The sequence below is a fragment of the Anomaloglossus baeobatrachus genome, chromosome 11 (assembly GCF_048569485.1).
Source record: "Anomaloglossus baeobatrachus isolate aAnoBae1 chromosome 11, aAnoBae1.hap1, whole genome shotgun sequence".
Taxonomy (NCBI): domain Eukaryota; kingdom Metazoa; phylum Chordata; class Amphibia; order Anura; family Aromobatidae; genus Anomaloglossus; species Anomaloglossus baeobatrachus.
This window is the reverse complement of record NC_134363.1, coordinates 126,728,016-126,748,211: the sequence shown is the minus strand read 5'-3', so window position 1 is coordinate 126,748,211 and position 20,196 is coordinate 126,728,016. Positions and strand designations below refer to the sequence as shown.

Here is a 20,196-nt window from a genome sequence, read left to right as displayed (position 1 = left end):
GGGATTTGTAGTTTGACCCAAGCATAAGCTGAATTGCCGTCAGCGTTTACTACGATAAAATAAACTATTGAAAAGACTCCAGTTTACTCTTAGAAATTGTTAACAGCAACATTACGTCAGTCCCAAGACAGAAGAGGTATTATTGGGTAAAGAGCCTGGAGGTGGCACACGGCCAGTATGAGTATATTTAGTTCAGAGTGATTTGCCCAAAATCCACTTCTGGTTCCTATTATCCGTTCTCGATTGGAATGCGGTTGTTTAATAATAATACATAATAACAGTCAGTTTGCAGCTTAGCGCTATCGGAGATTTGGACTGGATTGCCGCGTGGCAGAGGACTGGGATCTATCGTACAGGAGATATGCTTATTTACAGTGTGCCGACTGTGGCCTGATCTTAGACATTGAGTAGTAGAACAAGATAAACTACTGAGGGACATTACATTAGGTAACATCTGGGAATGCGGCACACTACCAGGGTCACCGGTCTACTTTTCCCGAATCCTGAATGATATGGACTTCACAATGTAATGGGAGCTCCAACTACTGTGGTGAGGCACAATATTAACATCTTAAAAAGTAACTAAACTTTCATCATGACTCTTCATATATAGCAAGCACCTTAATTGCTTGCAAAACTGCGGTGGCCCTAGCAATAGATCCCCAAGAGCTGCTTAACGCAGCTCCTATCTGAGCGTGCGCTCAGCCTGGAGTATGGACTCAAAAGAAAGCATTGGCTTCATAAAGTAATAGACCCCTGAGACGTGCACGCACTCCTATCTAAGCCTGCCAGAAATATGGATTTGTAGGCTATGCTTTCTATTGAATCTGTACTCCAGGCTCCTGTCCGCTGAGCTGCATGCTTCTTGGGAGTCTGTTACACAATTGTTTGGCATCTCCGGGCCCAGACCCCTACCAATCTGCAAGTAATTCAAGTTCCTGCTAAATATTAAAAAGAGAACTTTAACCTTGCTCTTAATGTGCATAAGACACTTAGCTATTACTATACCAGATTACTATACGGTGCCTGGTAAAGAGATGACTCCACGCACAATGCAAACCACTAGAAGAAGCTCGGTGCAGATATTCAGACAGCAAATATGCAAATTGCCTCTTCAAAGATGAAGTGGACTTGAACTCTATTTCCATTTATTGGAAGTAGCAATCCTAAAAGTTAATATTGATCCTTTAACAAGGCTTGCCACATGACAGAGGGTAGAAACCTAACCAGAATTTCAATTTTCAGACATCTGTTTCAGGGTGTTGCCCCTCCTCAGTGCAAAGCATAAGAACTGATGTGGCTGTATTAGAATCCTCTGACTGTGGTCTAAGAGGAAATGTCTCTCCAAAAAATGCTTGAAGATTTCAGCTAGAAAATTGTGAATGCACAGTTTCTAGTTGCGCTATAAATTCCTGGGCTAGAAAAGAGCTGGGTATATGTAGGAGGGCCAGAGAAGTTCTCAATAGAGATAGGGCATTTCCCTGTCTTGGTTGTGAGGTCCATGCTCAAGCCGCAATTCCTTGCCTAAACGTGGGTATCCTAACCCAACCTGGAGGGCCATGGGAGTTCCCAATAGAGATGGGATGTTTACCTGCCTGGGTTGTGAGGTCCATTCTCAAGCCGTAATGCCTTGCCTAATTGTGGGTATCCTAACCAAACCTGGAAGGCTGGGGAAATTCTCGATAGCGGTGGGACATTTACCTAGTTGGGTTGTGAGGTCCATGTTCAAGCCGTAATTCCTTGTCTAAACGTGGGCATAGTAACCCAACCTGGAGGGCCACGGTAGTTTCCGATAGAGGTGGGACATTTACCTGCCTGGGATGTGAGGTCCATGCTCATGCTGTAATTCCTGGCCTAAATGTGGGTATCCTAACTCAACCTAGCATCCTCATATACTGCATGCCTATAAGGCTGTTAGTTCAGGTCATGATCCAGGAATTGTGGACCATATAATACAGCTATGAGAATTGGCTTTAGACCTGTGTCATATGTCTGACATTCAATGTTCAGGTGTGGGTCTCTTCATCTGAACGAACAGCATTATAAACATATATGAGCATGCTGAGTTCAGGTTCCTGATGAGCTGGACATCACAATCTACACACGGACCGCGAATGTCGGACATTTGAAACTGTCATTACTTTTACTACTTTTTCAGTTGCCTAATATTCTCAAGATCTTTCTTTTTTATTAGCTAAATGGCTTGAGTATTCTTTTTAGGTGATGTTCTGTGTTTTGTTTTTGCTCTATACTTAGCGTATATGCCACAAATGCTCCCGATGTGCATGCTATTGTGTCCATAAAGATTCATTGACACACAGAAAAGTTTTGAATATTTTAATAGTTCACACCTTCATCTTCATCCAGTAAAAACCACATTGGTTAAACAGAAATGTACTCTTTTTTTAACATAGACATATATGGCTGACAGATGCCACCGGAATTCGGCCACAGCTTTTGTTCAGCATATACCGTACTTTGGACACACACACACATATATCTTATACATATATATATAAATATATATATATATATATATATATATATATATATATATATATATATATATATATATATATATTTATTTATATATGTATACATACATAAAATAATATATATATACAGTTAGGTACAGAAATATTTGGACAGTGACACAAGTTTTGTTATTTTAGCTGTTTACAAAAACATGTTCAGAAATACAATTATATATATAATATGGGCTGAAAGTGCACACTCCCAGCTGCAATATGAGAGTTTTCACATCCAAATCGGAGAAAGGGTTTAGGAATCATAGCTCTGTAATGCATAGCCTCCTCTTTTTCAAGGGACCAAAAGTAATTGGACAAGGGACTCTAAGGGCTGCAATTAACTCTGAAGGCGTCTCCCTCGTTAACCTGTAATCAATGAAGTAGTTAAAAGGTCTGGGGTTGATTACAGGTGTGTGGTTTTGCATTTGGAAGCTGTTGCTGTGACCAGACAACATGCGGTCTAAGGAACTCTCAATTGAGGTGAAGCAGAACATCCTGAGGCTGAAAAAAAAGAAAAAATCCATCAGAGAGATAGCAGACATGCTTGGAGTAGCAAAATCAACAGTCGGGTACATTCTGAGAAAAAAGGAATTGACTGGTGAGCTTGGGAACTCAAAAAGGCCTGGGCGTCCACGGATGACAACAGTGGTGGATGATCGCCGCATACTTTCTTTGGTGAAGAAGAACCCGTTCACAACATCAACTGAAGTCCAGAATACTCTCAGTGAAGTAGGTGTACCTGTCTCTAAGTCAACAGTAAAGAGAAGACTCCATGAAAGTAAATAAAAAGGGTTCACATCTAGATGCAAACCATTCATCAATTCCAAAAATAGACAGGCCAGAGTTAAATTTGCTGAAAAACACTTCATGAAGCCAGCTCAGTTCTGGAAAAGTATTCTATGGACAGATGAGACAAAGATCAACCTGTACCAGAATGATGGGAAGAAAAAAGTTTGGAGAAGAAAGGGAACGGCACATGATCCAAGGCACACCACATCCTCTGTAAAACATGGTGGAGGCAACGTGATGGCATGGGCATGCATGGCTTTCAATGGCACTGGGTCACTTGTGTTTATTGATGACATAACAGCAGACAAGAGTAGCCAGTTGAATTCAGAAGTGTACCGGGATATACTTTCAGCCCAGATTCAGCCAAATGCCGCAAAGTTGATCGGACGGCGCTTCATAGTACAGATGGACAATGACCCCAAGCATACAGCCAAAGCTACCCAGGAGTTCATGAGTGCAAAAAAGTGGAACATTCTGCAATGGCCAAGTCAATCACCAGATCTTAACCCAATTGAGCATGCATTTCACTTGCTCAAATCCAGACTTAAGATGGAAAGACCCACAAACAAGCAAGACCTGAAGGCTGCGGCTGTAAAGGCCTGGCAAAGCATTAAGAAGGAGGAAACCCAGCGTTTGGTGATGTCCATGGGTTTCAGACTTAAGGCAGTGATTGCCTCCAAAGGATTTGCAACAAAATATTGAAAAAAAAATATTTTGTTTGGGTTTGGTTTATTTGTCCAATTACTTTTGACCTCCTAAAATGTGGAGTGTTTGTAAAGAAATGTGTACAATTCCTACAATTTCTATCAGATATTTTTGTTCAAACCTTTAAATTAAACGTTACAATCTGCACTTGAATTCTGTTGTAGAGGTTTCATTTCAAATCCAATGTGGTGGCATGCAGAGCCCAACTCGCGAAAATTGTGTCACTGTCCAAATATTTCTGGACCTCACTTTATTTGAAAAATGGAGCATGTGCAAATACGATGATAAAATTTATCTTAAAACTAAGTTATCTTAATATCGTATCTGTCATGCGCTATCCATGTTCATATTGAAGAGTCGAACAGGCAACCTGGTATCTGTTAGATGCTCAGCTCTGCCGGTCGTCGGCTGAGTTGTTTCACTTCTCCCAGCTGTACAGGAGTTAATGCTTTTTGGAGCAGTGTTCAACTCTTCTTTGAGTCTGGTTGCTGATTACCATCCACAGCTTGTCCCTCCCTATTTAAGGCTGGGTAGTTTGTAAGGATATCGCCGAAGATAGCATCTGCTGTTGTGAAAATCTGGTGTCCTTAGCAATCCTTTTTTGGTGACCTGCGATCTGTTGCTTGTGTGGTGTGGAAGTGTCCCTTGGTGTGTCTTACTTCCTCCCGTATATTTCATTCCCTCTCTTGCCTTTATTTGTCTTCCCTTTGTGGTTGTTTGCAGGGTGAGTGAGTTTCAGTTCTCCCCCTGTCTGTGTCTTTTGGGGAGGGGGGTTATTACATTGTGCTCTGTACACCCCAGGGCGGGAGGAGGGGTAAGGTGAGTTAGGTCAGGGCCTGAATAGGAGATTGGGACACGCTGGAAGCCCAGACCTCACTACCCTTAAGTGTACCTCTGGGTTGCGAGACAGCGCAGGGATCTCAGTCTCAGGTCCAGCTCAGGTCTCCCTTTCTAGCTTAGCTTACCCGTGACAGTACCATACAGTTGTAGCCAAAAGTTTTGAGACTGATACAAATTTTCGTTTTCCCATAGATTGCTGCTTCAGTAATTTTAGATTTTGTAGTCAGAAGATTCTGTGGTTACAGATGTACAGTTGTCAGCATTTCATAAATTTATAAACTTTTCTTGTCAAGTACATCATGTTTATGTAAAGACTCAATATTTACAGCATTGAATCTTATTTTTCAAGACTTCTGTCCTTCGCCTCGACATCAGCTTCTGGGCCAAATCCTGACTGATGACCCATTCCTGACTAATCAGTACTTGGTGTTTATCACAATTTCTGTGTTTTTGTTTGTCCTCCAGATTTTTGATTATTGACTGTTTTCACAGATTCTCAATGGGATTGAGATCTGGGGAGTTTCAATTTTTGTTCACCGATCCGCTCAGTTTTCACTCTTGCCTTGTGACACAGTCTCCATCATGTTGGAAAAAATCATCACGAACTTACTGCAGGATCATTTGGCAGAAGTTTCTTTTGGAGAATGTATAGATCCCATTCTTTATTCATGGCACTGGCAGACACAGACAAAAAAGGGCCCCTATGGAAGTGTTGTGTACTATGGACCCATGTAGTTAGCGGTAGTTACCACGCCACCATGGAAGTGACAAAAAGAAGAAAATTATAGGAAAAGAGAGTCTGGGAAGCTAGGGTGCACTCAATTTACCTCTGCAATCCAGAAAACAGGGACGTCAATGAAGCTGTAGAAAACAACACATTTACTTATTGTAAGGTTACTTAGGTACCTCGAGATGAATAATACTTGTACATAGGCTCAATTCCTAATCAGCATTCACTTTACTTTCCAGGGTAATTTTGTGGTTATACATCAGATGCAGTGCTTCCTTAGCTCCTCTTTCTGCTGGTATGCACAATTGTCATGCTAACTACGGGGAAGTACCAAGCGAACGGCGAAACGGAAGGGAAACCCTGCGTTTAGGGAAGAGGGAGATGATGACCCCAGACCGAGCCTACCACTGGTCCCTGGGGTCCTTCACCACCCTAGATAAGTTTGTACCGCCCCCACGCCAGCGGCCGGGCATCTGCTCGGATCAGAATCTGCGGTGGCTCGAGGGGGTCTCCGGACCCGGGGGTCGCGCGGCCACTCGAATGAAAGGGGGGCTATGTACAGGGGGTTTGTAAAGTTTGTGACGCAACCCACGGTGCGTGGTAATGTGAGGGACCACCGCTGCGGTTGGGGAGCCCGGTGACGATGGTGTAGCAGCCTGATGTTTAACCCCTCCATGGGCAGGGGGTTTGTGTCCCGGGGCCCGTCGGGTAGGTTGGCGGATGGGTGCCAATGGGGTAGGAACAGGGATGTTTCAGTGTACTCACTCAGACTCAGTCCAGGAATAACAACACCGACAGCTTGTAAACCAGAGTTCTGAGCACCACTGTAGCTTGTAGGGAGCACGATTGGGTCCGTGCCCTTGGTATTGCTGTTAGCCTGTGGTCCTGTCCTTGGCACCTCTCTCTCTCTGTTGGACCCGTCGGTATAAAACTGTTCGGGTCCCGCTCACCCGTATGGCTAACGGAGTGAGCTTGCTCTCAGGGTTCACGTGTAGGATTTCTTTGGACTGTATTGGGAAAGTCCTATCCCATCGGTGCGCTACAGCTCAAGGCCGCCAGCCGCCCTCCTCGGCAGTCCGTGCCACTTGACACTGACCCCTGCGACCGGGGTTCCAGCTCCTACCAGGCCCAGACCAATGTCTGCCACCTAGTACTCAGGAGCTCTCCTCCGTGGCCTCTCCTCACGAGAGACACCATTCCACCTCATCTCCTTTCACTCTCCAAGCTCAACTTCCAAAGCTCAACTGTCACTTTCCTCACTTTTCCTCACCAACCCCTCATGTGGGCGGCCCTATTCCCTTCAGGCCCCCCAATGGTGTGTATGGTAGGTTAAAGTGGGAAGTGTTTCTAGGATTTTGATTGGCTAAGCTGTTAGTAACACCAAAGGACCAGGACCCGTAACCAAGGAGGGTGAATACCGTGCAGAAAGGCATTTTGCACGATACCCTGCGACGACCTGATAGGCCAGAGCGTCACAAGTTCCTATGCGCCAAGCTGCATACCTGACCCTAGAATGACCCCCTACAGAAGGGACCTAGATAAAGAACGGGTAGGATGAGCTCTTCGTCATCCCCACTAAGTACTAAAGAAGGCACAGGGAGCACACATACATGGGGCAGCGCATAAACAACTTATTTCCAGATAACTCAGTCAGAAGATCAGTAAAGAACAGCAACAATCCTACAGATGAGTGCAAGCTGCCTGCTTGCATCTAGAGCTTGTGAAGTAACTAAATATCACAAGCATAAGTCCAGGGAAAAATGAGAATATTTAAATCCAAGGGGAAATAGATGATTAGCCACTGAAGGGAATAGGAGCTCCACAGGGTCCTAAAGGGAAAAGGATGAAAACAGAGCAGAAGAAATACCTAGTACACTGAATACTGACTGCAGGAAGCAAAGTCAGGGACTAGATTGCGCAGCCAAATGCTGTGAATTTCTATTGCCGGACACCACAGAACTGTCTGTCACCCGTGACACACCCGTGACAACAATCCTAACCACACAATTATCTGCAGCTGAGGCTTTGGGCTCTAATATATATACAGGAGCTATGGCTGCTCCATTACTTCCTCTTCAACTTCTCCAGTTCTACTCACACAGAGACACAATGTCTACTCTCCCTCAGTGCTAAGCCCAAAGACAGGTGACCTGTATGCAATGTATGGAAAGCAGGGCTGCCTCATTAACCCTTAATAATGTCCTAATAACAGAACATAACAGCTGCATCATTTTGTACATATATAAACCACTTTTATGTGCTGAAAACATAAAACATCACAGAAAAGAAACAGCCATTACTAACACAAGGTCAGATTACCAATGTACTAGAATGATGCAGCAGACCCCCGAGATACATGTGGGGGCAGCACAGGTGCAAAATAGTAATGAAACAACCACTCGGAATCAATTGGTGGAGGAGGTGGATGCTAGTATTTTGGATGCACAGATAGGGCTTGCATAGGGCACCAGTCACACAGGTACGTGTGATGCATAGTGTCTGGCTTACAGCCTATGGATGACACCCATGCTATTAGATCAGGCAGGCTGCCCAGCACTATATAAGTGCACCCTACAGGACAGACACACCAGTTCTCCCAGCCAACATTAAAGGGCCATATTATTTTAATAGGATAGCTGTCAGATCTGCTACATCTTAAAAGTACAAACACAACAACTTTGGGTTATTAGACAAGAACAGTATATTGGCCATTTTCAGTCTAATAACAAATCAAAATGCACGATTCCATTTGATTTGGAGGTATTAGTGCGACCCCCACCCCCCCAATTTATCTATTGGGCCCTTATGAGGCTGCACAGATTGCACCAATGATATACAGTTAGGTCCAGAAATATTTGGACAGTGACACAATTTTCGCGAGTTGGGCTCTGCATGCCACCACATTGGATTTGAAATGAAACCTCTACAACAGAATTCAAGTGCAGATTGTAACGTTTAATTTGAAGGTTTGAACAAAAATATCTGATAGAAATTGTAGGAATTGTACACATTTCTTTACAAACACTCCACATTTTAGGAGGTCAAAAGTAATTGGACAAATAAACCAAACCCCAACAAAATATTTTTATTTTCAATATTTTGTTGCGAATCCTTTGGAGGCAATCACTGCCTTAAGTCTGGAACCCATGGACATCACCAAACACTGGGTTTCCTCCTTCTTAATGCTTTGCCAGGCCTTTACAGCCGCAGCCTTCAGGTCTTGCTTGTTTGTGGGTCTTTCCGTCTTAAGTCTGGATTTGAGCAAGTGAAATGCATGCTCAATTGGGTTAAGATCTGGTGATTGACTTGGCCATTGCAGAATGTTCCACTTTTTTGCACTCATGAACTCCTGGGTAGCTTTGGCTGTATGCTTTGGGTCATTGTCCATCTGTACTATGAAGCGCCGTCCGATCAACTTTGCGGCATTTGGCTGAATCTGGGCTGAAAGTATATCCCGGTACACTTCAGAATTCATCCGGCTACTCTTGTCTGCTGTTATGTCATCAATAAACACAAGTGACCCAGTGCCATTGAAAGCCATGCATGCCCATGCCATCACGTTGCCTCCACCATGTTTTACAGAGGATGTGGTGTGCCTTGGATCATGTGCCGTTCCCTTTCTTCTCCAAACTTTTGTCTTCCCATCATTCTGGTACAGGTTGATCTTGGTCTCATCTGTCCATAGAATACTTTTCCAGAACTGAGCTGGCTTCATGAGGTGTTTTTCAGCAAATTTAACTCTGGCCTGTCTATTTTTGGAATTGATGAATGGTTTGCATCTAGATGTGAACCCTTTGTATTTACTTTCATGGAGTCTTCTCTTTACTGTTGACTTAGAGACAGATACACCTACTTCACTGAGAGTGTTCTGGACTTCAGTTGATGTTGTGAACGGGTTCTTCTTCACCAAAGAAAGTATGCGGCGATCATCCACCACTGTTGTCATCCGTGGACGCCCAGGCCTTTTTGAGTTCCCAAGCTCACCAGTCAATTCCTTTTTTCTCAGAATGTACCCGACTGTTGATTTTGCTACTCCAAGCATGTCTGCTATCTCTCTGATGGATTTTTTATTTTTTTTCAGCCTCAGGATGTTCTGCTTCACCTCAATTGAGAGTTCCTTAGACTGCATGTTGTCTGGTCACAGCAACAGCTTCCAAATGCAAAACCACACACCTGTAATCAACCCCAGACCTTTTAACTACTTCATTGATTACAGGTTAACGAGGGAGACGCCTTCAGAGTTAATTACAGCCCTTAGAGTCCCTTGTCCAATTACTTTTGGTCCCTTGAAAAAGAGGAGGCTATGCATTACAGAGCTATGATTCCTAAACCCTTTCTCCGATTTGGATGTGAAAACTCTCATATTGCAGCTGGGAGTGTGCACTTTCAGCCCATATTATATATATAATTGTATTTCTGAACATGTTTTTGTAAACAGCTAAAATAACAAAACTTGTGTCACTGTCCAAATATTTCTGGACCTAACTGTATCTGCCTCTGATACATGGCAGTGTTCTCAGGCAAAATTGTGAGTGAGCCCCCTCCATGGATGGGCAATCCTTCTTCCAGATGTCCTGGGTTGCCAACTCTCCAGGTTAGTCTATAAAAATTGGACACTTTTTTGCCCTCTCCGTGAAAAATATTATGGCGTCTGTGATTATTTTTTAAAGCTACAGAAATTTATACCAATTATTTTGACTGTAATTATCACCATTTTATGATTTGCAGTGAGTGCAGGTGATGACTTCACATCAGAACTATTTGCCGTAAACATAGATCACTTATAATCATGATGATTTGTTATGGTTTTGCAATGTGTCTGTAAGAAATATTGTTTGTTCGTGGGTTTTTTTTTATAAGCCATCCAGAAAAAAATAAAAAATCAAGCTAGCAACTTGCAGACGTTCCAGTCTGAAGAGGACTTCTTCTGAGAAAATGCCTTTACCCTAGCCCTATTATAGTCCACTCCTAGTACTGCCTGTAGAATGTCAATCAGCCATTGATGTTTTTCTTAGAGACTAATGGCTTCTTTGCTGCCCTTCTTGACACGGGGCCAGCCTCCAAAAGCCTTCACCTCACTGTGCATGCAGATGCACTGACTGCTGCCATTCCAAGGCAAGCTCTGCATCGGTGTTAAACAGATCCCATAGCTCAGTGTTTCTCAACTCCAGTCCTCAGGACCCACCAACATGTTTTCAGGTTTTCCTCAATGTTACACAGGGAATAATTCCATCACCTGTGCAACATTAAGGAAATCCTGAAAACCTGATTGAGGAAAACCTGAAAACATGATCTGTTGGTGGGTCTTGAGGACTGGAGTTGAGAAACACTGCCATAGCTGAATCCTCTTCAGAGACAGTCTTGGCACTTGCTGGGCTTTCTTAGGTGCCCTAAAGGCACCTTACCGCTAATTGATTAAGTTAGTTTTCAGTAGAAGGCACAACTTTGCATTTTTTTTGCAATTCATCTGATTACTTTTAATAACAAACTCGAGTTAAAACGAATTGTCTCTATAAAAACGGAAGCCGCAAACTTTATGAAAACCAAAATCCGTGTCAATTTCAAAACTTTTGGCCACATCTGTACACCTGGAAAACACCCTTAAATATATGAGCTGGCAAAATGTCTCTTGAGACATTTCCAACTTTTTCTTAGGCACCTCCTTGGCAGTAAAGATGTTTCCCAGAGGCGTCTTTAAGCATTTCCTAATCCCTTTGCTCTTGCGCTCCCAGACATGTTATGTATTTGTTGTAATCGGCAAAACTAACATTTATATTCTTAATTGTTCCAACAATATTAGCAGCTGTGACACTGCAACGCTCTGTAGGAACCACAACAAGTTCTTCTGTAGCAAGTGAATAGGGAAAATAATAAAACACTGGGGATTATTCATCAAGGTCTTAAGTGTCTACATTGTACCATGTTCTGCCTTAGCTTGTGTTGGCACCATAGGTGCAATATATATATATACTGATTATTCAGCTCTGAACCTTGCATAATCACCTGTTCTAACTCTAGCTAGGGTTAAAAAGGGGCACAAAATGCGTGGGAGGCAAATATATGATTGATTTTCATAAGGGAGGTGTAACATAAAGATTCTGAGCCCCAATACAAAATGGGTAACACCTCCCTTTACACACACGCATGACACACTCATGCACACCTATCATTCTCCATTTGTAATACTGATTTTATCTGTATTCTTCAGAGTTCATAAATTTAACCTCAAACTTACAGACTGTTTTGATACTTATAGTGACTGAAGGACATATGGTCATGTCTGGAGGCCTAGTCCTTGGAGAACCCAAAAGGGCCTTCTGCCCTTTATGAGTAATGAATATTGATACTACAACTCTAGTCATCCTTCCATCTAGCCTAAATAGGATATACATCTTCAGTCACAATCCACTTCACCTACAGTTCAGCAATTCTATTTATGAACCAAGAACAGGCTGAATTGTGTCCTTAGTCCTGCCTTACTGCTTCAGGCTTATACGGTGGAGGGACTACCTTCAGAAGAAAGCAGATGGGGCTTTAACTGTTCCCGTTTATGAGCATGCAGTTCCTCTGTTGACTGCATTATGTGACCTCTTTGCATCAGGGGCGGACATACTATTGGTGCAAACAGTGCAATGCCACAGGGGCCCTAGAGGCAAGGTGGCCACATCTACTTCCAAAACATGTGCATTATTGAAGAGCTATTGGACTGCAGAGGGCCCCATACATTGTTCCTTCATTGAAGCCCCTCTCTGTATCTGCTCTGGCTCTGGTTTGTGTAAGTTTCTCCCTGTAATCTCCCAGCAATTTCTATACAATAAGAGCAAACACTACTCCATACATTATCAGTATAAATTGACTTTATTAATAAACAACTACAATACAATGCAATGTGCGCATACGGATATGGGGAGGCACTGCTATAAATGATGTGACCTGTAGTGTGGTCCAGGTATTATAAGCATACAAGTCAGACAATAAGCAATGCAATGTTTGTATATAGGCCTAAAAGATTTACCATATATGCAGCGCAGATTAGTAATAACCAACAAATGTATAAAAGATAGTAGAAGTATAAAAACACAAAGGTGATCTCCCCAGATGAGGAAAAAAACCAATAGGACATAATGCTTATAAGTAACACCACTGGAGAGACAACATAATAAGATACCTGACTACAGAATAGTGATTACTCAACCCAACACGTGTTTCGCCGTTGCTCCCTCTGGGGGTGTAATATTCAATGTTGTAATGATGTAGATGACAGTTGCTGTATGTTCCAAGTACACAGTTCATTCTCCCCCAATGTCTGAGTACTGATTCTGCTGAAGGATGAAATCTGCCACAAGTCGCAATCCCTTGATGTTTTTTTATGTATTTATGTTTGCTTCTCCTTATAGCCCTGTACTCTTGCTCCCTGGGAAATGGCGGCTGTGAGCACGACTGCGTCCAGATCACTGTGGCTCATTATCAGTGTCGCTGCCGGAACAACTATCAACTGAAGGAAGATGGCAAACACTGCGAACGTAAGTGCGACTAGATTTTCATATTATTATTGGGATTGGCCAACACGCAAGAAACTAGCTGGATTGCACACATATTACATTCTCCCATATTGTATTTTTATGTGACAGTTCTGAAATCTGTAAAAATATAATTGCAATTTTTACCCCTATGGAACATGCATAGCCTTTGAATATAACACTATATTGATTGCCGTTAGCTGTAGTCCTACCTTTGAAAGTGCTTAAATTAGGAAGCTTTTGCTCATTAGGACCTTTTTAAACTTGAGCCCTTAATTCTCTTAACCTAGGACATATGCATCAGTGATTACAGCATCTATATATACTATATCCTGGCTGTGCCCTTTATCCTTTATCTTTGGATCCTTTATCCTTTACCTGCTACTTCTTTGCCTCTATAGGCTTAAAGAGAACCTGTCAAGCATGATTTTGTAGTGTAAAGTAAAGACATGGCTGTAATGGCACTGTAATACTGATTACATTGATATCTTTGGTGAAGAAATCTGCTTTGTGGTTCTTCTTTAATCACCATTTGAAGTTTTCTACTAATTTGGTTTTGGTGCACAGGGGCCGGAGTGCAAACTGGGTCTTCTCCTCCCTGTCTGTGATTCCCCGGCCCTTCCACCTGCCTCCGGTCTCTGATTCCTCGCCCCTCCTCCTGCCTCTGATATTTGAATGACAAGTCACTGCTGAGAATTCAAACAGAGGAGGAAGATCCTTCACAGACCAGAGGCAAAAGGAGAACCTGGGGAATCACAAACTGGAGGCAGGTAGAGGGGCCGGGGAGTTACAGACCGGAGGCAGGCAGAGGGGCTGGAAAATCAGACCATAGGCAGGCAGAGGGGATTTAAAATCACAGATTGGAGGGGTCGGGGAATCATGGACTGGAGGCAAGTTTAGGGGCTCTGGAATCATAGACCAGAGGCCGGTGGAGGGGCAGGGAATCACGGACCAGAGGCAGATGGGAGGGGTCAGGAAATCTAAGACCAGAGGTAGGCACAGGGGCCCAAAAATCAGACCGGAGGATGGCGGAGGTGCTGGAAAATCACAGAGCAGAGGGTCTGGGGAATCACAGACTGGAGGCAGGTTTAGGGGCCAGGGAATCATAGATCGCAGGCAGGCGGAAGGTGCTGGTAAATCACAGACCACAGGTAGGTGGAGGGGCTGAATAATCACAAACCAGAGGCAGGCGGAGGGACCAGGTATTCAAGGACCAGAGGCAGGTGGAAGGGTTGGGGAATCACAGACCAGAGGAAAGTGGAGGGGCCAGGGAAATACAGACAAGAGGCAGGCAGAGGGGCCAGGAAATCACAGACCAGAGGCATCCAGAGGGGCTGGGTAATCACAGACTGGAGGCAGGTGGAGGATCTGGGGAATCAAAGACCGGAGGCAGGTGGAGGGGCCAGGGACTCACAGACCAAAGGCAGGTGGTTGGGCTGGGGAATCATTTACCGTAGGCAGGTGGAGGGGCCGATGAATCACAGTCCGGAGGCCGGCGGAGGGGCCGGGGAAGCACAGCTGAATCAGTATTACAGAGTCATTACAACAATGTCTTTACTTTACATTAGAAAATCGTGCTGACAGGTTCTCTTTAAGGCTATATTCGCACATCAGTGAGCGTTATCATCCAAGAGAAACGAACTGCTTTTTTTCCTCAGGACTCCTCCTAGTTGCATCTTAGTTGCATCCGTTTTTTTCTCATCCTTTTTTTTTGGATGAAGCTGGTAGACTGAACTTTTTACCAAAGGCTCCTAGTAGTGTATTCGTTAAAATCTGATGAAACTTGAATGTAACTCTGAAGTACCAGGTCTGTCTTCCTGACTTCATTCACTCTGATCCCCATAGACTTTAATGGATGATTCAGAATCTGTTGAGAATAGGATCTGTTCTGAGTGTCACAGACCACAGACATGGATCCAGTTTTAAAACTGATGTGTGCATATGGCTCAATGAAACTATGGGTCAATGCTCTGTCGAAGGAAAAAGAAACCAGACAGCACTAGGACGTGGCACACGTGGTTATGTGAATGTGGCACAGCCACCCGGAAAGATCTGCAGAAATAAACCGGGCGAACGCAATGGCCAGAAGAGTCGTTCTTCTGCAGTAAAGTTTGGGGTCTACTTTGCTTTTTTTGCATCATTGTTAGGAAATGGGATCGATCAGCAGCACTCCGGTGATTTTTCATATTTCCGCTTTTTATTAATAGCACATTTTCCTCGTTATCTCCTGTTACTTCTAATTACTCTGAACATTCGTTCTCCACAGAACAGACAGCAGTGGAGTTGTAGAAAGATTTGTGGAAAATTCCTCTTTAATAGATTCAATGTGTTTCCCCAGTGAGTAACCCATGTTTAACCAGGAATGGGGGCTGCATGCACCAGTGTACCAACGACGGAGGACGGGGGAAATGCTCCTGCCATCCTGGATACAGACTGGCAGCCGATGGAAAGACATGTGAAGGTGCAGTATCTCAATGGGGTCTCCATGTAACATATGGTTCTATTAAACCAGATAACCCATGGGGTCTCAGAACTGATGGGCCATAAAATCATTTCCATCTCTATTGTGTTCAGCTCAGTAAAGTTGTATGGAATCCCCTGAAGAGACGTGAAAGCGAAACATTAGTGTCAATGAAATGTGCAAAAACCCAAGGTTCAGCCACACATTTGTCCTTATGACAACACATGGTTCAGTGTTATCATAGGGACACTGTGTAGATCCAAATCAACACACATATCAGTGTCCTGATTCTTACTGATGGGTGGTTGGGTGTATTGTGTCTAGAAAGCTAGCCTTCACGGATAGAAGTCTATCAGTATCAGCATTAGTACCATTAATAGAGAAGAAATGTTATTGTTAGTAGTAGTTGTAATTATTATTTTTATTGTTATTATTATTTTATTATATTATTATATTACTCATAATATTTATAGAATTACTATTATTATTACTTGGTACATCTCAACAGTAGCATTAGAAATAATAGTACAAGTTCAATTATAATTATTACCATGGTAGTTATTATATCACTACTACCATCAGTACCAAAAGTGATGGTAGTATTACTATTATCAGCAGTAGTAAATTTACTAGTATGCACAGAATTAGATTGCTAGTAGCAATATTTGTATTACTGCTACTATAATTAGTGGTAACAGTACGAGTACTATTATAAGCATTGTTGCCAAATTTCACTGTCATTGTGTGTCCCTGGTAGTTGTAATAGTAGGTTTACTATTATATGTAATTATTTTAATACTGTTGTTATTATTATTATTATTATTTGTTCTAATTCCTCTTCTTCCTCTTCTTCTTCTTCTTCCTCTTCTTCCTCTTTTTCTTTCGCTTCTTCTCGTTCTCTATCTTCCTCTTCTACATCTTCTTTTTTTCTTCTTTTCCTTCTTCCTCTTCTTCCTCATCTTCTTCTTCATCCTCTTCGTCTTCTTCCTTTTTTTCCTCCTCTTCTTTCTCTTCCTCCCTTCTTCTTCCTCCCATCTTCTTCCTTCTTCTTCCTCCCATCTTCTTCCTTCTTCTTCCATTCTTCTTCTATCTTCCTCCCTTCTTCCATTTTCCTCCCTTCTTCTTCCATCTTCCTCCCTTCTTCTTCCATCTTCCTCCCTTCTTCTTCCATCTGCATTCCTTCTGTCTTCTATCTTCATTCCTTACTTTGTCCTCTTCTTTTTCTTCATTATTTTTTTCTTCTATCTTCTTCATCTTCCTTTTCTTCTTCTTCTTCTTCTTCTTCTTCTTCTTCTTCTTCTTCTTCCTTTTCATTCTTCCATCTATTTTTCTTTATAAGAAAAAGAAACTGTCTCAGTAATGTCACCTATTGGTGATGGCAACCACATAACTCACTGTTGACGCTCTAACAATCCTTGCCACTTGACTTAATGACTTAGGATATTTAACCAAACCAGTCTTCTCCAAGAGGAAAAGGTACACCCTAAACACTTTTAAAGGCCTCTCACCGAACCATCCAGTACTTTATACGATACTGACGAGTGGCAAGAACCGCAAAAATGCTGTCAGCAGTCAGATTTCTTTTCTGTTTGAAGAAATCTGAGAATGGCTAAAGTAAAGCGGAATGCCTCATCAAAGGGTGGACATTGACTTATAGGGGTGACAATCACTTATAGGTGGCACTAGAGAGACAGTCTTTTTGCTCTTGACTGAGAGCAAATTTGCAGGCTTTTTTCCAGGGAGCATTTGTCACGGCCAGGTGGACGGGCAGACCCAGGAGGTGGATCCACTGGGCCGAACTCCTAGATGGTAGTAAAGAGTCCGGTAGCTGGAACACTATAAACAGCAGAACAGTCCGTGCACACGAGTATAGCGGAGAAGTCCCTGGGACCACGGAGTCACGGGTGGTAGTCCGGGTGACGCAGCTCAGGTTCGGAAGCCGAGATGATGTCAGGCGGGGTCCGGAACCTTTGGAGCGAGATGACGGGTCACCGCAGGGATCCGAGATGGTGCGGACTGTCAGGATGGCAGATGGACAGCGTTCGGGGTTCAGGATACGGCAGGACTGGATGGCGAGGCAGGCACGGCTCTACAAGAGAGATAGGTGAGTATATACACATATACACCAGGAGACCTGACTCCTAGCTTAGGAAACACGAAGATCAGGCCCCGCCCCCTTGGACAATAACCCCCTTTATACCCTGTACCTGTTTAGCCTCATTTCCTGTTAATGGACGCTGGCCCTTTAAGAAAGGGTCAGTGACCGCGCGCGCGCCCTAATGCGCATGCGCGCCGCCCGGGTGCCAGAAGCCAGGGAAGGAAGCTGAGAGGAGGACGCAGGGGAGCCGGCTAGGGCCTGGGAAGCCGTCGGGCGCCGGGATCGGAGACCAGGGGGCCTGGGAAGGACGGGCACCGGAGGCTGGAGAGCGGGGAGCGTGGCAGGTGAGCCGGGGAGCGGGGGTGAGGACCCGGGGAGCGTAACCGGGGACCCGGGAAGGGGAGCCGAGGACCCGGGGAGCGTGACAGTACCCCCCCCCCACGCCCCCCTCCCCGCAACCGGGACATGAAGGCACGGATCAGAGGAGTGCCCACGTTCTCCCTGGGCTCCCAGGACCTATCCTCAGGACCATACCCTTCCCAGTCCACCAGGAAGAACTGTCGACCTCGTACGGTCTTCATGGCCACGATATCCCTTACCGCATAGATGTCGTCATCGGCAATAGGTGGAGGAGCCGGACTGGCAGCAGCGGAGAAGGGACCAAGGACAACCGGCTTGAGCAGGGAGACGTGGAATGAGTTGGGTATCCTCATCGTGGCCGGGAGCTGTAGCTTGTAGGAGACCTCATTGATCTTGTGGAGGACTTTAAACGGCCCAATGTAGCGAGGACCCAGCTTGTATGATGGTATCTTCAGGCGGACGTACTGGGAAGCAAGCCAGACGAGATCTCCAGGAGAGAAACACGGAGGGTCCAGACGTTTCTTGTCTGCGTGTCTTTTCATCCGCAGGGAAGCACGCCCAAGGGACGCTTTGACAGAGTCCCAAATGGTAGCAAAGTCACGGGCTACTGTATCTGCAGCAGGGACATCCGAAGAAGGGGATACAGGCAATGGGATGGAAGGCTGAAGTCCGTAAACGACATGGAAGGGAGAGCTGGAGGACGACTCACTGATGTGGTGGTTGTGGGAGAATTCAGCCCAAGGAAGAAGAGCGGACCAGTCGTCGTGATGGGCGTTCACATAGTGACGTAAGAAAGAGGTCAAGATTTGATTGACCCTCTCTACCTGGCCATTAGACTGAGGATGGTATGCAGATGAAAAGTCCAGAGTCACTCCCAGATGTTTACAGAGAGCCCTCCAGAAGCGGGAGGTGAACTGAGTTCCTCTGTCGGATACGATGTGTAATGGAAAGCCATAAAGCGGAAGATGTGATGTATGTAGGCGTCCGCGAGTTCCTGAGCAGAGGGCAGTCCAGCCATAGGGACGAAATGGGCCATTTTAGAGAACCGGTCCACCACGACCCATATGACTGTGTGTCCGGAGGACAATGGCAAGTCCGTAATAAAGTCCATTGCTATGTGTTGCCACGGAACTGAGGGTATCGGCAGAGGCAGAAGACGGCCATATGGGAGGTGTTTGGGCGTCTTGTTCCTGGCACAAGAGGAACAGGCGGATACAAAAGCAGCGACGTCCGTGCGAAGGGATGGCCACCAATAATGACGTACCATCGCACCCCATGTCTTTTTCTGACCAGCATGACCGGCTGTTTTCGAGGCATGACCCCAGTGTAACACTTTTTCCCTGTCTCCCTCGGAGACATAGGTCTTCCCGGGCGGTATCTGGGCCAGGGTGACAGGGGCCACCGGAATGATTTTACTAGGACAAATGATGGGTTGGGTAGCCTCTTCCTCCTGCTCCATGGGCATGAAAGACCTGGACAAGGCATCAGCGCGTACATTCTTGTCCGCGGGTCGGAAATGAAGCTGGAAATCAAACCTGGCAAAGAATAGGGACCACCTGGCTTGCCGTGGGTTCAGACGCTGAGCGGACCGTAGGTATTCCAAGTTCTTGTGGTCCGTGTAAATAATCACGGGGTATACTGCACCTTCCAGGAGGTAGCGCCATTCCTCCAAAGCCAGTTTGACTGCCAAGAGCTCTCGGTCACCGATGGTGTAGTTGCGTTCAGGCGCTGAGAAGCCCTTGGAGAAGAATCCGCAAGTCACCATCTTCCCGGAGGAGGACTTTTGCATGAGCACTGCTCCGGCTCCTGAGGAGGAGGCATCCACCTCCAAGGTAAACTGGCGGTTTAACTCCGGACGGTGGAGTACAGGAGAGGAAGCAAAAGCCCGCTTCAGAGAGCCAAACGCGGCGTCAGCCGCAGGTGACCAGTCCTTTGGATTAGCCTCCTTCTTAGTCAAAGCGGAGAGAGGAGCAGTCAAGGCAGAGAAGTGAGGGATAAACTGGTGGTAGTAGTTGGCGAATCCCAGGAAGCGTTGGATTGCCTTCAGTCCAGAAGGAGGAGGCCAGTTGAGAATGGCGGAGACCTTCTTGGGATCCATCTGCAGTCCAGTATCAGAGATGATGTACCCCAGAAAGGGGAGAGAAGACTGCTCAAAGACACACTTC

The 20,196-nt window shown here is 44.8% G+C and overlaps 1 protein-coding gene across 1 annotated transcript in view; it reads left to right on the top strand.

The window, feature by feature from the left end:
* Positions 1–20,196, top strand: part of MEGF6 (multiple EGF like domains 6) — a 635,985-nt gene that overhangs the window by 500,872 nt on the left and 114,917 nt on the right. Inside the window, exons 7-8 of the mRNA XM_075328936.1 lie at positions 12,990–13,115; positions 15,451–15,573. Coding sequence (XP_075185051.1) covers positions 12,990–13,115; positions 15,451–15,573 — 249 coding nt within the window. The remainder of the gene's footprint in view (positions 1–12,989; positions 13,116–15,450; positions 15,574–20,196) is intronic.